The sequence below is a fragment of the Hemicordylus capensis genome, chromosome 2, assembly GCF_027244095.1.
Source record: "Hemicordylus capensis ecotype Gifberg chromosome 2, rHemCap1.1.pri, whole genome shotgun sequence".
NCBI lineage: Eukaryota > Metazoa > Chordata > Lepidosauria > Squamata > Cordylidae > Hemicordylus > Hemicordylus capensis.
Genome location: NC_069658.1, coordinates 380,286,058 through 380,302,742, shown reverse-complemented (window position 1 = coordinate 380,302,742; position 16,685 = coordinate 380,286,058). Strand labels below are relative to the sequence as shown.

Sequence of the window (16,685 nt, the reverse complement as noted above, 5' to 3'; positions counted from 1 at the left end):
GCAGAAAAGAGAGGCAAAAACCACGCCCCTCCCACATGTGCACTCCCTGTGGTTGTGAGAGAGCTTTCTGCAATATGGATACATCTTTCTGGCCTGTCTATGCTCCGCTGGCATGGTACACTTTACTGGCGTCCACGCTCCAGTTCAGGATGTCAGCCAATATTTTTGGCAGTACTACTTTGGGTTTGGTTGTCATAGTAACTTGAGCAGATGTATTCCATGTTGGTTCATCTACCAATCAGTTCTTTTTGGCTCCTAGCAACCCACCCCCTTGCAAATTATTGTGCCAAGGATAGGTTATATCAGAACAGATCTATTGAATGGGAAATTGAGAGTATGTTTACTTTCAACTGTACTGTGATATTATTCTTCCTTAGAAACATTTAGGCTGCGCTCTATATCTATTAAAATTAATGAGTGTTAAGTTTTGTCACTGACTTTTACCATTTGAAGCGAAAGGTGCAGGCTCTTATGATTAAATGCTCCTCCATACAATAACATTCTTGCTGTATAGAAAACTAGCATACCAGAGAGGATGGTTTTCTCTGGCATACTACCTTTCTGCATGCCACACATTTTTTTAATATGCAGAAACATCCAGTTAAATATCCAACTGCCAGTCTCAAGTCTTAGAGCTGAGAACTCGTTTTACCTCCTTGTCTACTGTTGATAAGAACTAGGCCTCATTTCCAGATTTCCATTACTGAGCTTCCTGAACAGGATTTTGAATGTATTCAAGATATTTTGCCCACGTTCTGCATAAAATCATGATTTTTTTCAAGCAGAGGAACACTTTTTCATCTAAGAGCTTGTTGAGACTGCAGGTGATTGAGCACTGATGAGGACAGTTAGTTGTGGACTCACCCACATATGCTCACTAGTTACAAGGTGAATACTAGTGTAAACCCAAAAGAGGAGCAAAAGCACCTGAGCTGTACTCCATCACAGTAGAGTTCTTATTCGTACTTATCCCAACATGAGGAAGAGGGAGGGGAGAGAGAGATCACAACCATTCTTCCTTACTGCAGCCAAAGTATGGTTCTTTGGCTGAACCCCCTGCTTTCTTGAAAAGCAGTAGCGTTTTTGTGTCTATGGTATGTTAGAGCACTTCTGCGTAAGTGTCTGGTAATACTTTTTTCACTTTGACTCCTTCCTCCTGACAACTTTTTCAAAATTATCTTTTGATTCTGGAACTAATCTCTTCACTGTGTACTGATCTGGGGACATTTTTAGTGAATTATGTCCAGTTGTAAACTTCTAACCAGTGGCTGAATATCCAAACATCATGCATTGTAGCTGGCTAGATCCTAGCATATAGTAGCCAGCTTGAACATGTAAAACAGGTTTATTTTTCCTCAGCAGACCTCCTCTGATTTGGACTGAATACATTATTTTTCAGTCTTTTATTGGGATCATGTAATTTTTAGTGCGTTAACCTTTTTTTTGTGTATGAATGTCCTTAACTTTATTATGTTACATTTAACTATGACCCAAACACAAAAATGTTCAAACCCAGCATGTCGATCAACATTCTTTGATACATTGCTGTTGGAGCCCTTTGCATAACGTTAAGGTCCCTTTGAAATATAACTACTCGCATGTTTTGGTTTATACCCACAGAATTGTTTGTTACTTGGGAAGCTTCTTCCATGGGTAGACAATCTTATATGCTATGGCCATGATCTAGAGGTATGTGTGCACCAGACTTTTTCTTGTCAGTTCCCCTTTTTAATAGATGCTTCTCCTGGACCCCAAAACTGCCTTTTAAAACCTTTTCCAAGTTTAAAAAGCAGTGCAGTGGCTTAGTATGAAAGCTGCTGAAAGAATTGGTTTCATTGGATAATGACCAGTGTAAATACACTGTCTGAATAATCCAAGGACACTTATAGGTCAGTGTTTGAGAATGTGAGAAGGATCTGTGCTGAAGAGGACGGTTCCTACTTGTCCAAAAGGCAGTGTGTTCTCTCAGGCAACTGATGGCCCATGTCTCCATTTGGATATTAATCGGAAGAGCCTTTTACAGATGGCCTTGCCTGATTTCATTCTGCATTGTCCCGCTTTAATTCTAAATCTCTTTCTAGTTGCAGGTAGATGGAAGTCGTCTCCTCCTGCTTCAAGTTGGAGGCGACTAACAGTCCTTGTTTTGAGGGGATGCCAAGAGCATGTGTATTTCAGGTTCAGGCTCAGGCTTAAATAACAGGAAGCAAAGCCATTTTTTAATTTGGTATCACTTACTAGAAAGCAGCCCAGTGTAAAGGTCTCCAGGCCTTCACTGCTTAAAAAAAACCTTCCGTGTGAGAAAGAGCTTCCCAGTTTAGTTCAATGTCAGATGCAGCTTTTTGCACACATTGGCAAAGTGCAGGCAGTATAGCCCTTTTAAAAAGAATTCATAGAGAACGCCAGTGAATGTGCTTACAGGGCTGGAAGCAGGTTGGAAGTCCCGCTCCCAGCCCATCACTCACTATCAAGCCTCACTCTTCACGCTTAGAGCAGTGTGTGTTTGAAGAGAAAATGCTGTAAGCGGACTGCCTCTGTTTCTGTGATTAGGGGGCGAATGGCTGAACAGGAGCTCCGGTTTTCAAACAGTTGTTGGACTGTCTGCAAGATCACAATATAGCATTAAATGTGTTTATTTTGAATAGGTGCTTTGTATCTATTTTACTTTATACTTTCCCCCTACAAAACCAAATATTTTTAATTGCTTCTTGAAAGCTAAAACACCAGCATATATATCAGCTGCCTTAGAAGTATATTTTGAATATGGTTGTGTTTTCCCCCATAAAACTTAAGACTGAGCATTGCAAGACGAACTTGATCTTGAATGTTAAGCTTTGTACTAATGACTGGAACAGAATCATTATACACAGTTGTCAGTGGCAAGAAAAACTATATAAGTTGGTCCACTCTAAGCACTTAGGATAGGGTTGGTCTTAAGAAAATAAATAATGGCCTTCCATGCATAGGCAGGGCAGTAGTTGGATACAATGCTTTTCATGACAACATTAGGGGAAAAACACTTCAGTACAGAGGTTCCTAACAAGTGAGTCACTCACAACCGCCAAATTTCATATTCTGAACCTGTTAACGACAGTTTAGTATGGAGATTCTCTCTTTTTAAAGTGAAGGTTATTCATTTATAAAAGTTTTGATGTTTGGGCTTTATATATATATATATATTGTCTTTTTTAGCATTGTTAAATTGTTTTCTCCATTTTGCATTTGTTCCTGTCATTTTGTTTTTAATTTTTGTGAAGGGATGGAATAAGGGCTTGGATTTTTTGCTGGAATGTATAACTGCATGATTTTTTTTTTAGCAAAGCTGTAATTCTGCTTTCCCTTATTCATAAGTGTTAACTGTTCAAAATGCATTTGACAATGAGTTGACTGTCTGTCATTTTTATTCAGCTGTTTATAAGGCACTTCAGTTATTTTACTTTTAAAAAATAATAATTTACAAATAATTTATATAATCTGTTTTTATATTTTATCTGCATGCTCATGATTTAACAGTGATGTAATCACAATAATTTTAAAACAAATTGTATAGTTACTCTATTTTTTGTTCTAAAATAATAAAATAAATAAAGAATTTGGTTTGCTACAGAAAATGTACCTGTTGTATAATAACAAACTACAATTTTAAATGACGCTTCAGAATGGGGAAAATTCTTTTTATTTTTATCACATTTTGTACTACCACCAGTTGCTAATTTTCCTAAAGAAATCAAAATTTTTATGTTGTGAAGAAAGATGACATGTAAAGCATATGAGCCTTGATGCTTTTGAGAAAGCACTGTGTGGTCCTAATGTGCTTTAAGTTGCTAGTCTCATCTGCTTAGCTGGCAAATAAAACCTTTTTTTTTAACACACCAGGCTCCTCTTACTTGAAACTCTTCCTAGATTCTGATGCTCAAACTGAGATCTTCTTAGTGAAGTACTGTTTATTTTCATTCTGCGGGACTAAAATATAAGGAGCGGGGAGAAGGGTTAGATCCAGCCCCTTATGTGTTTGTGCAGAAGATACTTCTGCATGTACATTTGAGTGGGAAGGGTGATGCTGATTCTTCCACCCTGATTGCAGCCCCTCATGTTCTATGAAGCCATTCCAGAGGATCCATCCCCCTGCTTTCTGTGGGGAAGGGGCTTTTTAGTGGTTTGAGAGCTGCCACCAGAAGGGGGGGGCAGAGAGAGAGAGTGTAGTTCTTAAAGTCTGTGTTATGTATAGATGCTTTCATATTTCTAGAAGGCTCAGCATTCTCTTACCTAGTCTAGTGTGACAGTGTCAAAACATGTAATAGTTTTTGTAGTTGAAACAAAATTCCCTTCTCTGCCTTAGCTTGTCTCCTGCTTGAGCAGAGAAGTACAAATGGTGTTGCTTGATACTGGAGAATTCAGCATTTCCTCTTTTGTGACAGAAAACATGTTAGCATACATAAATAGCAATAATATAGAAGCTTGTGCAACGATTGATTAGTTTCTCACTAATGTATAACCTTTATGTAATTTACACTTAAAGATGTACTGAAAATGTCTGTTGCGACATGACACACTGACATAGTTTAGTGTTACTAGCATAAGCATCAACTTTTGTACTCCCACTCTCTGTGCACAAGGGGGGAAATTCAGATTCTGCTTGTGGTTTAGAATAGGCCTTCTCAACCTGTGGTACTCCAGATGTTGCTGAACTACAACTCCATCATCCCAGCCACGATAGGTTGTAGCTGGGGGGTGATTGGAGTTGTCGTTCAGCAACATGTGAGTACCACAGCTTGGGAATTCCTGGTTTAGAACAAACTGCAATTTGTTACTGAATTGGGAAGAAGGGTGTGTGAGAGCCCAAACTTTGTGCTAATAACATTAAGCTATGGTTAAACCATAGTGTAGTGTTAAGGTGTCTGAACCTGCTTGCTGAGATATGCTAAATTTCTTTCTGGGGCTCTAATTAAGGAGTAGGTGTTTGTTTCAGAACTATGTAGGTATAGGCAGTAAGAGCAAGTCCTCTAGGATTAAGTAATGCTAGAAATAATTGAAGTATTCATGTCACTTTTCCCAAAGCAATCACAACTTCTCTTTTTACGCAGGGTGAATGCTTGTTCACGTCGTCTTCTTTTTTTTAACATGCTTTGATCAACTCGTATGGGACTTGCAGAGCAGAAGGCCAGTAACAAAGTACATAAAAAAAACAAGTAGCTAATAAACCCATATATTTAGATTTTCAGCCCTATGTTGTCAAATTGAGAGATGCTTCCTACACAACTACTACCTCCCACACTTACAGAAATCACATTGGCTGAGCTGCTGTTACTATTCTTTAATTTAAATGTCCAACGTAAAATGTTGGAAGCATTCATGGGCCCAACTCAAACATTACCTCAGCCGTGTGCTTGTTCCTAAACATTGCTTCTGTTTGAGGCTTCTTGCAGCCTGTGGCAACTTCTAGAATAGATTCCCTCATGATGAGTATCCATACCAATCCTCCACCTCCATATGGCCATCAGCACTGGTGCAGGTACTTGCCAGACAATCTGGCATATTCAGATGAAATAAAATGTTACCATATTTTTGTGGAGCCCCTAAACATGCTAACAATAACCCGGCTGCTGAAATTATGTGTGAATTAGCCTGTGGAAACATCATAAAGTGGGATTTCCTTGTATTCTTTGCCTCTTGATGTTAAACACCTTCTCTGGCTTTCCCTGCTTCTGTATGCCCTGATCTAATAACATAGAACACCATCAGTTCTTTTTGAAGTTTGCTTTCCCTTTCCAATAATACAACTTGGTGATGCTAGAATTTGGAAAGCACCTTATGATGCAAAAGTGCTAAAGGTAGGTCAGCTTATATTTGGAGAAGGGAAGGTACACATGGTTTTATAGAGTAAGCAGTTCTATTTTCTTCTCATATTCCACATACCTATTGCATACTTTAAATGCAGGATTAGGACCCCATATTCTAGATCTGGACTCAATCTCACATTTTATCACCCTGCTTCTTGAATATCTTTCATGAAATTACACTGTCACTGTTAGGAATATACTTTGGTAGTGTCCATACTTTGGTAGTGTCTATGAATTCTTGGCATATTGATTCCAGATATGCCTAGTAAATATGTTATTAAAGGGTGACTTTCAACAACCTATTCATAGGTTAGGTTTACATAGCTGCTTTATTGTTGAATGAAAAGCTGGATATAAATATATTAAGATGAAGTAATGCAGGTTAAAGCCAGGGATAAGTTATAGATATGCAGCTAGAATTCATCTAGGAAGAGTTTGAAACAACAGCCAATAGGTTGCAATACATCTTTGTGGACATAATCTTGATATGTTGGTGTGAACTTTCACACCTCACGTTCAAGTATATTCTGATTTGTAAAGACCTCACATTATCTCATTTGCATTGGAAACAAAGCTATCTATCTATCTAAAACTATTTTTTAATAATAGGCCATTCACTTTAGTTCTGCTGTTTGTGGGAGTAGAAATGAGAATTTATAATGCTTTTCTTCCCTTTATAATAAACATGTTTGTTTTAGAGTCAAACTAAATGTTCTGGTCTGGTAAAGAAAACTTTTTTATCTCTTCAAGTTGGCTGCTATAAGCCAACTTCTTTATTGTTCTCTTTCAACAAATAATTTTTTACCTGTTTGGAGCTGTGAGAATACGGATTGTCGTGGATGTAATATCTATAGCTGGTTTTTTGCAGTTGTTCAGGTGTGTCATAAGAAAATGGTCAAACTTCCACTAGCAGGGCGCAAGCAATAAAACCTACAAGGATAGTCCTGTCTGGCTAATTAGCTTTGGGTTATCTCTGGTTCTCTATATGTTTTTTAAAAAATCTTTCTGAGGTAACCGTAAGAAACCAAAAAACCAAGCTCAGGAAAACAGGGCTTGGACTGTGTGAGGACTCTTCTAGGTTATTTTACTGCACAATGCAAACACTATAGTAAAAGCTCTAGAGCAAACCATTCACTATACACTTTGTTTCCTGGGCTAGTGGACACAATCCACCAGCCTACTTAAGAAAAGTGATAAGAACTGTTAATTTAATGTAAACAGTCACTGCTGCAGTTTAGTACTGCTCAAAGCAGGTATGGAGGAAAGGCATGGTAAACAATTTGCTAGCAGCTCTGCTGGTTGGAAGAAAATCCCTGCAAAAAGTAAATAGCTAAGTGCAGGTGGTGCTTTCATTTGACAAGCCTTTGGCTCAACAGCTTTCACAAACCAATTTAATTGGAAGGTTTGATTGGAAGGTTAATTAGAAAGACAATAGTTGTTTGAGTGCTTAGAGTTTGTTTGATCTCTTGTGCATGTACACAGTAAAAAAAAGTGTTTTCTCTAAGCAAGGCATTTAGTGTGGTATGGGGGGGGAAAACCTGGGACACTAAGTAGAATTTCCTGTGGAATTCCAGAACTATTAATGGTGTACCTTTTTAAAATTATTATTATTATTATTTATTGTCAGGGTTATAAAGTAGTCTGTAGTACTATACTTGAAATCAGTGCCCACACTGTAATCCTTTGTTGTTCTTTTCTCCACAGAAATGCCCCCCAAACTTAAGAAAAAAGGACATTCTGGACGAGAACAAAAGAAGGTGGGTTGTGTAAGAGCACCAGCATATTTGTTTGTTGTTAGTTCGCAGCAGTGGAGGTGCTTCAGAATCTCCTGTGTTCCACTCTGCAACATGTTGAGAGAGAGAGAGAGAGAGAGGAGAAATAAATAACATATTTCTGGAGAAGGTGTTTTTGCATGAAGAAGAGGTAGGGGAAGGAACAGCACTTCCACCTTTCCCATTCACTCTTTTTTTTCACTGCAGCTCCTCAGCACCAATCTGCTTTCCCCGTCATGGAGACCCAGTTCCATATTTACCTTTGCAGATGGACAACTGGAATCTTGTGGGAGTTTTAGCTTGGCAGGAAAGGGCTGGAGAAAGGGTTAAGCACCCCATGCTACCACTTTATGCAAACATGCCCCCTCCTAAAGCTCATTTTGCCAGGATTATGTTCCGTGTATTTGTATGTTACAAGTCACTTTCTGGTTAGAAATAGGACAAGTCTTGCCTGATGGCACAAAATGTGTTTTGTTGATGTTTATAATCCATTTTTCTTTCCCGCAGCATCACCATCATCATCATCAACAGGCGCAGCAGCAGCAGCAGCCGCCATTGCAACCCCAGCAGCAGCAACAGCAGCTGCCACCACCTCTACCTGCCCCTCAGCCAGCAGCCCCTCCAGTCAAGTCCTCGCCGCCAGCATTTGTTCCGGCGCAGATCCCAGTTATGGAGCATCCGCTCCCAGGGAACATGTTTGACACTATCTCACATTTCACTCAACCTATTATGCATCTGCCTCAACCAGAGGTGCCACACCATCTCCCTCAGCAACCTGAGCACAGCACTCCTCCTCACTTGAATCAACATGCCGTGGTGTCCCCTCCAGGTGAGGAGAGCAAGCAGGACTTGTCCCCTTAGCTAAGCGGGGTCTGCCCTGGTTGCATATGAATGGGAGACTAGAAGTGTGAGCACTGTAAGATCTTCCTCTCAGGGGATGGAGCTGCTCTGGGGAGAGCAGAAGGTTCCAAGTTCCCTCCCTGGCAGCATCTCCAAGATAGGGCTGAGAGAGATTCCTGCCTGCAGTCTTGGAGAAGCCGCTGCCAGTCCATGAAGACAATACTGAGCTAGATAGACCAATAGTCTGACTCAGTGTATGGCAGCTTCCTGTGTTCCTCCAGGTGAGCCCTTCTTGAGGAACTCCATGTATCCCAATCTTCCCCTTAGATTTCTCTGAGCTGGCATGCCCCTTGTAGGTGTGTTTGAGCACCAAGGCCATACAGATCCCGTGGTGGTTTGATATTCAGGGACAAAGAGGGTGTTATACTTACAGCATATGTAATTTATTTTATTTATTTGTTGCATTTTATACCACCTTTCAACCTTAAAGAAAGCACCCAAAGCAGCTTACAATATTTAAAACAAGCATATTACATATGATTTACAAATCTTATATCTTGGGCTGTAGATGGTTTTTTCAGGAGCGGAGGACAAGAGCTCCCCGGCCTGAGTGCCTGCCTTCTTCCTTGCCTTCCTCTCATGGCATGTAGACCGCTGGGGGTTTCTTTTCCATGCTATGTTGTCATGGGGAGGGTCCTCCTTTGGGTATTCTGTTTGGCACAGACAAAAACCCTGCATTTTAATACATAGAAAACTGTGGTCTGTGAGATTTCTTCCTTGTGTTATATTTAATGCCTGCAAAGCAAAGCAAAGCAAAGCAATGCAGTTTATATTCCTCAAACAAGCCTTTGTGCCTATTGGAGCATGCAGGCTTGAAGGTTTTACAAAGGAAAAGAGAGCATTTTAAATGGTTTAACTCCAAAAACCTGTACTTCCCTCTATACCCCCAGAGGTCAGTTCCATTCCCCCCGTTTTGTATTAATCTTTGGGAAGAACACTGCAACGGTTTCTGTCCTACACAGTCTTTGATGACATTGCTGCTTTTTCTGCTCCAGCTTTGCACAACGCTCTGCCTCAGCAACCCTCCAGACCCAGCAATCGAGCCGCAGCACTCCCTCCGAAACCTCCTCGGCCTCCAGCAGTGTCCCCTGCTCTGAACCAGCAGCCCATGCTTCCGCAGCCCCCGCTCCCCCAGCCTCCCCAGGTGCTTCTGGAGGATGAAGACCCTCCTGCCCCTCATCACAACCTGGCCCTGAGCAACAGCCAGATGCAACTGTACCTGCAGCAGCTGCAGAAAGCGCAGACACAGACTTCTCTCCTCCCTTCGGTGAAGGTCCAGTCGCAGCCTCAGCCACCCCTTCAGCCGCCCCCTCATCCTCCCGTGCAACAACTGCAGCATCAGCCACAGCAAAGGCCAGTACATATGCAGCCCATGCAGTTCCCACCCCATATTGCTCCTCCTCAGCCCCCTCCACAGTCGCATCTACCCCCACAGCAGCAGCAGCCGCCGCCGCCACCACCACAGCAGCCGTCAAAACCCCAACAAGTCATTCAACACCACCCATCACCAAGGCATCATAAACCAGACCCCTATTCAGCTGGTAAGTTGCCTTAAGATGGACTGAGTAGCCGATCGCAACATGCTGGCGGGGGGGGGGGGGCGGGGGCGGCACTGGGGGCTGGGGAAGGCTTTTCTGAGCACTTCCAGAATCTACCAGACTTGCTAAAGTTAAACGGTTGGATAGAATGTCAGGGCTTATTCTGATCAAATCACTGTGGAAATCCTTTGGGATCCTACATTCCACATAAGCAGAAATCAGCCGAAGAGGATGCAAGGCAAGGAGACGGTTTGTCTAACTGGGATTATTGTGTTCCTAGTTAGCTTGCTCTCTTATTTCTTTTGGATGCCAATGTAGCACTACACAATTCTGTCGACAAAAGAAAAGTTCATTTTTACAAATTCAATCCCTACGAAGTTTTTCTTCTTGGCTTGGCAACTGTATTCTGTATGCTCAGTTCTTCCTTTCAGAATGCCTTTTGCTCATTCGGGATCTCATCTGTCTTCACTTTAAACATTATCCAGACACTTTTATAGAGCAGGGAAATATTTTTCTGTGCTTTTAAAACTTACTTTGCAAAGCAGCTGAGAAGAGAACCAGAACCAGAAGAATACATATTTGCCTCAGTGATTGCTAATGTAGGGTTAGTGAACTTTAGGAATACCTTTCTTCATAAAGGATAGGGGGAGTGAAAAGATGCTTTTTCAGGCAGTGAAGCAACCCATTGGCTCAGATGATCCTCACTACTCAGCATAATTCTTTTGGCTCAAGTGTTCCAGTTTTTACACGTGTAACATACAGTATTATGTTAACACATGTTGTTACACTACTATCATAAGTATATGTCCCCTGCTGCCTCATAACAGATACAATATTAGAATCTCTGACAGGTTGATACAGCTTTAACAGTAGGCCATCTTTTAATTAACCCAAAGAGTTTGCTATTGATAGAATGATTCTGCTGTGGAATGATTTTTGTTCCTTCTAGCCCACACCTGGTGCATTGTAGAATCGGGGATTCTGTTGTTTAAAATGCCATGTATGTGAATGGTGCTATGTAACATCAGAAGAGAGGACAGGTCCCTGCCCCAAGGAGCATACAATCTAGAAATGGACACTAGAGACAGAAGGGGAGGGGAGTCAAGGTACATGAAGGATATGTGATTAGTTCATGTACAAATACTTACTTCAATACAAAAGGTATAGGGGCCAGGGAGTTGTGACAAAGGCTTCACAGGAAACGTTGGTTCTGAAGATGGATTTGAAGAAAGTAAGAGGTAGCAGCTCACAGGTGATCTGGAAATGGAGTTCAAGGCATAAAGGGCGGCAAGAGAGAAAGGGCAGTGTCTTGTTTGACAGCCATATTGTCAGATTTCTAGCAATATATGAGATCATTGTAACATGGTACATCATGAAGGCTAGGCTGCCTCTTCCTAAGTAACATTCGTTTAATACCAAAGATGTACTAGTTTTTGTACTTAGCATCCCTCCCAAAAAGCTTAGTGTGCAGACAATAGATAAGATGAGGAGAGGGAGGGAAATCAAGAATTGACTCAAATAATTAGGATGGGCTACCACAGGAGAAGTAGATAAATTAAAGTCTGAGGGGTTTGTTTGTGTTTGTGTGAGTGTGTGTGTGTTTTGAAAGACATTGTTAAAAGCATCTTGAAGTGGTTGTTGATGTCATGTGTGCTCATGCTTTAGATTGTAAGCCCTTTTTCTTACCTTTTTGTTATATAAACTGCATTGAGGACTTTTTTGTTGAAGCGGTATATAAATATTTTTAATGATAACTTGCAGGAGGCAAGGGAGGCCTCTGAATGAATAGGGGAAAATACTGTTTAGTGCATAGTTAGCTGTATGGCACAAGTCACAGTCGCTGGACTAGGAACAATCTACAAGCTGTGAGAGAGAAGCTTGTGTGGGACAGAATCAAGAAGGGTCATACTGATGCAGGTGGAGAGCTTTAAAAGTGAGGATGAAGTCTTTGAAGCTGTTGTGAAGTGTACCTTGGGAGCTTTCATCATTTATTTGGTAACACAAGGATTTGCAGCAAGGGGTTTCCCTTCTCTGTTCATTGATCTGCATACTAGGGATGTGCATGGACCTCCTCGGAGGCCCTTTTATGGGCCTCCGAACAGGTTCAAACACTGACTGGTCAAAAGTTTGACGGTGAGGGTGGCATAACTTTAAGGGCGGGGGAGGGTGCATTTACCTTTCCCTCTGCCTTTCCCCCACTGGCACTGGCTGGAAAACTGGTCCGGCGGGGCGGCAGTGTACCTCCCTGCCGCCCCATCTGCTCTTCAGACTGGAAGTAGCGAGTGCGCATGCGCACGTAAAGTCTGAAGCGTACTGGACTACTTCCAGTCCGAAGAGCTGACGGGGTGGCAGGGAGGTACGCTGCCACCCCGCCGGACCGATTTTCCAGCCGGCATTGGCAGCGGGGAAAGCGGAGGGTGGGGTAAGTGCACCCTCCCCCGCCTTTAAAGTCATCCCACCCCTACCGGTACTGTGTACATCCCTACTGCATGCATTCTCTTAATATACCTGAACAACACTGAGTGCCAAGATGTTTTTACATTAGCACATGTTTGGTAATAATGCCATGCTTTCATACAGAGGCTGCTAAAGTCTTTTCTCCCACATCCTGTTAACGGTAATATGGAAACGCCAGCAGCACATCACAGGCTCATCCTCCCAAAGTCTTTGATGAATGGCTCTAAGTAAACGGTGACGAGAAGCCAACTGATTGGTGCTAAATTATTCCAGGTCACTTGAGAGAAGCGCCTTCCCCTCTCATGATGCATTCCCCACAGATGCCACAGTTCCAGGGGCTGCCACACCAGTCTCCACCACAACCAAATGTCCAGCCAAAAAAACAGGTAAAGGCACATGGTAAATGTAAATGTATGCTTAGAGTGCACAGCTTGCAGATGTGCCTGGAAAACATTTTCCAGCATTCACTGCGCTTGATACAGTAAGCTGCTCTTTCTGGACACTTGTCTTGGGCATGGGCCAGGTGGAGATGGGATGAGCTTACACAGGGGGAAAGGAAGACACTCTGATTGACTTGTATTTGATGTCCAACTGCAGCAGGAACTGCGAGCAGCGTCTGTGGTTCAGTCGCAGCCTATGGCGAAAGAAGACAAGATGCAGTCGCCAGTCATCCGAAATGAGACTTTCAGTCCAGCCTTGCGGCAGGATCCTCCCAAGCACCCAGAGAGCATCAAGCCGCCTGCACATATCCAACAACGTGAGTGATAGCTGAGTGGTGTTTGCCAAAATTAGTGTGTGTGTCGTTTACTACAGAAAGGGGGAAACTGATTGCTGTTTGCTCCACTCCTCCTTTTTAAATGGATTGTTGTTTTAATAGGCTTTGTGGTTTGTTGGTTTTATTTTTTTACTGCTACTGTTTGGGGGTTGGTTTATATCATTTTATTGTTTTAGTCTTGTTAGTATCGTTAGCCACCTTGAGACGTTTGCAAAAAGGTGGATTATAAATCCTTAAATGCATAAATATAAATTCCACGTCTTAGAAGACCAGTGATTGATCATTCTTTAGTACTTACCTACAGAAATAGCTTCTTACAGTGATGATTATTGTTTCAGGAACAGAGATGAAGCCAGTGGACAGTGGACGGCCTGTTATAAGACCCCCAGAGCAAAATGCACCACCTGGAGTTCAGGAAAAGGAGAGACAGAAGCAGGAACCAAAAACACCAGTTGCCCCTAAAAAGGTAACAGCCTTCAATGACTAGCCCTGGGAAAGGAGATTTTAGCAATCTGATCCTAGTTGCTGTCACTCCCACTAAGTAATATTTCCTGTGGGAATGGAGAGTTAGCCCTAGAGGTTACGGAGTTCAACTTCCTCTAAGTCTATGTTGTTTGTTTCCCAGGAGATTGCATGTGCCTCCTTAATTGCCTGTTTCCCAGTACGATATGAGTGAAAGTGTGTTAGAGAAGTATCGTACAAGATTTCTGTCCTGTCCCCCGCTCTCTTGTGCTATGAGCCTGCTAGCATTAACGTTCTTGCAGACCACTAACATTTTTTCTGAAAGCTATTGATCAGTACCAGGCATCCTAGAGTTGAATCCAAGTAACACATCAATCTATACATCTTAACAAAAGAGTAGAGTATCTTCCAGCTAAAGTGAATAAACAGTAGCAGCACATTGTCCTGGCTTATCATTTTTAATTACCTGAATCCTGAATAGTATCCACTATTGAATCTCTCCCATCCATTTGCTAGCAATCATGGTCTCATTTGAAAGAATGAGATTGGGTATGGAAAACAGATACAGTGAATTCTCTTTCCCAGAGTTTGTCTGTACATCTCCACACTGCGGGTTTACTCACTTAGTTGGGAACATAAGGAGCTTTCCTTATTCTGAGTCAGACATTGGTCTGTTTAGCTCAGTGTTGTCTACACTGACTGGTAGTGATGGCTCCTCAAGGTTTAAAGCAGGAGTCTTTCCCAGCCCTCCCTGGAGATGCCAGGGAGTAATCTATCCAAATACAAACTAAGGTGGAGCTGGGGACAATTCATGCTTGCTGCCAGACCAGCTCTCCTCCTGGTCTTGTTCTGATGTGGTTCTTGGGGGATACCTCCGGGAAACCCTCTTCTCACTTGATTTCTTTTCTGTGATCTCTTCTTTTTGACATTGGATACACTGATATTTTTATATCCTAAATATTGAAATAATTTTGTTCTCTCTCGATTGGTTAACATGAATCCCACTGTTAAATTGTTTATCCTTGATTGAGTGTTGTTCTCTTCCAGTTTTGTTTCATTAATTTTACATAATTCTCTGAACTCCTTCTATGAACCAAGATTCTGGAGTGCCCTCTGATCTAGCCAATAGGAGGCAGGCTTTCCAAAGAAAGACTTGGCTGGAGCTGGGCCAGGAGACACCTCCCACTTTCTCTCTACAACCAGTCTTTCGCCTGCCAGAGGAGCCAGCTACGCTAGTTTTAATTTTCCTCCATCCCCCTTGAGTCTGGCTAGGCAAGAAAAAGAAGAATTCAGGCTACTAGCAGCCTGTGCTGAAGGAGGAGATCAGACCAGCTCAACCCCCTGCCAGCTCCCTTACCTCCATCCAGTGAACCCTAGGGGGATGAATGTGCCTAGAGCTCAGTTATCAGGCTCCACCCACCTCTTCTTATGTGTGGATCAGGCTGTTGGTTGTCTGCTTGACCACTGCTGCCTAGCCACGATGTGTTTTGGTCCTAACTTGGACCACTTAACTCTGGGTGGCCATATGGGGGGGTGACTAAGTCCAGAGGACCATTTAGGTAGGCCACTGGCATCTTGGGGGTCTTGCCACACTGCACTTTGTCGCTCTTGCAACCCTTCACTGGGCTTGTCTCTGAGCGGCCATTCAAATGGTGGCTTGTGCTCAAGACTCACATGTGGAAGACACTGCTGAGTTGGGGGATCTCCTGTCTTCTGGCTTGCAAAGTCTGCCGTTTGAGTGGCTGTGCCGCCTTAGAGCCCAGCTATTTGTTTTCTCCCCACTCCCAGATCAGAGGCCAGTTGGCTCACTCACAACCATTGGCCTTTTCAGGACCAGAGTCCTCATCCACTGTTGGGTGAGCAAGTAAAAGGAGAATTCACAAAGAAGCAAATTCATCTTGGAATGTATAATAAATCAGGGACTGTCATTTGAGGGACTGTTGGTTTTGCTTCAGCATCTACTTGGCTCTTAGGCATTCCTCTTTGTACATACTGGTTTTGGGTTACTTTCCTTTACTTTCATAGCTGAAAGCACTTTGTGAGCTCTCAGCCTTTCAGCCTTCTGCATTTCTATGGGTACAGCATAGACTCTCAGCTTTTTGATGCAGGTGCAGCAGAAATAACCGGTCATCAATAGCCCAGAGTCTTGTCTTGCACATGCTTCTGTACAGGATTTGAACAGTAGTCATAGCCAGCTGCTCCTAGCCTTAGACTAGAGAGCGTTGGCAAACTTAGTCCACATGATACTTGTTGCCGGAAATGCAGTGGAAAAACTGAGAGCTCTTAATGTGCACTTCTGACTTCATTGGCTAACGATTTTATTTATTTATTTATTTATTTATTTATTTAGCACATTTTTATACCGCCCTAACCCAAGGTCTCAGGGCGGATCACAACAAACAAATACTAAAAACAGTTTAAAACAAATAATAAACAATCAAAAGTTTAAAAGCTAAAAGGCCTGGGTAAAAAGATAAGTCTTTAGAGACTTTTTTAAAGCTGCTAGAGATGGGGAGACTCTTATTCCCATGGAAAGTGCGTTCCAAAGTCTCGGGGCGACAACAGAGAAGGCCCTTCCCTGGGTGGCCACCAAACGACATGAAGGTAGCCACAGACGAGCCTTCCCTGATGAACGTAGTGGACGATGGGGATCATGCGGAAGAAGACGCTCTCTTAAATACCGAGGGCCTAAGCTGTTTAGGGCTTTATAGGTTATAACCAGCACTTCGTATTTTGCCTGGAAACTCATCAGCAGCCAGTGCAACTCCTGTAATATAAGAGTAATATGGTCTCTTCGAGATGACCCAGAGACCAACCTGGCTGCCGCATTTTGTACTAATTGTAGTTTCCAGACTATGCACAAAGGCAGACCCACATAGAGCGTATTGCAGTAATAAAGTCTGGAGGTTACCAGCAAGTGTACTACTGTTTTGAGATCATGAAC

At 42.4% G+C, this 16,685-nt stretch overlaps 1 protein-coding gene across 6 annotated transcripts in view; it reads left to right on the top strand.

Moving 5' to 3' along the window:
• Nucleotides 1-16,685, top strand: part of BRD4 (bromodomain containing 4) — a 138,915-nt gene that overhangs the window by 117,262 nt on the left and 4,968 nt on the right. For all 6 annotated transcript variants that reach the window (XM_053294383.1, XM_053294384.1, XM_053294382.1 and 3 more), the window contains 6 exons: nt 7,542-7,594; nt 8,117-8,438; nt 9,505-10,050; nt 12,778-12,890; nt 13,102-13,261; nt 13,618-13,745. In XM_053294383.1, coding sequence (XP_053150358.1) covers nt 7,542-7,594; nt 8,117-8,438; nt 9,505-10,050; nt 12,778-12,890; nt 13,102-13,261; nt 13,618-13,745 — 1,322 coding nt within the window. The remainder of the gene's footprint in view (nt 1-7,541; nt 7,595-8,116; nt 8,439-9,504; nt 10,051-12,777; nt 12,891-13,101; nt 13,262-13,617; nt 13,746-16,685) is intronic.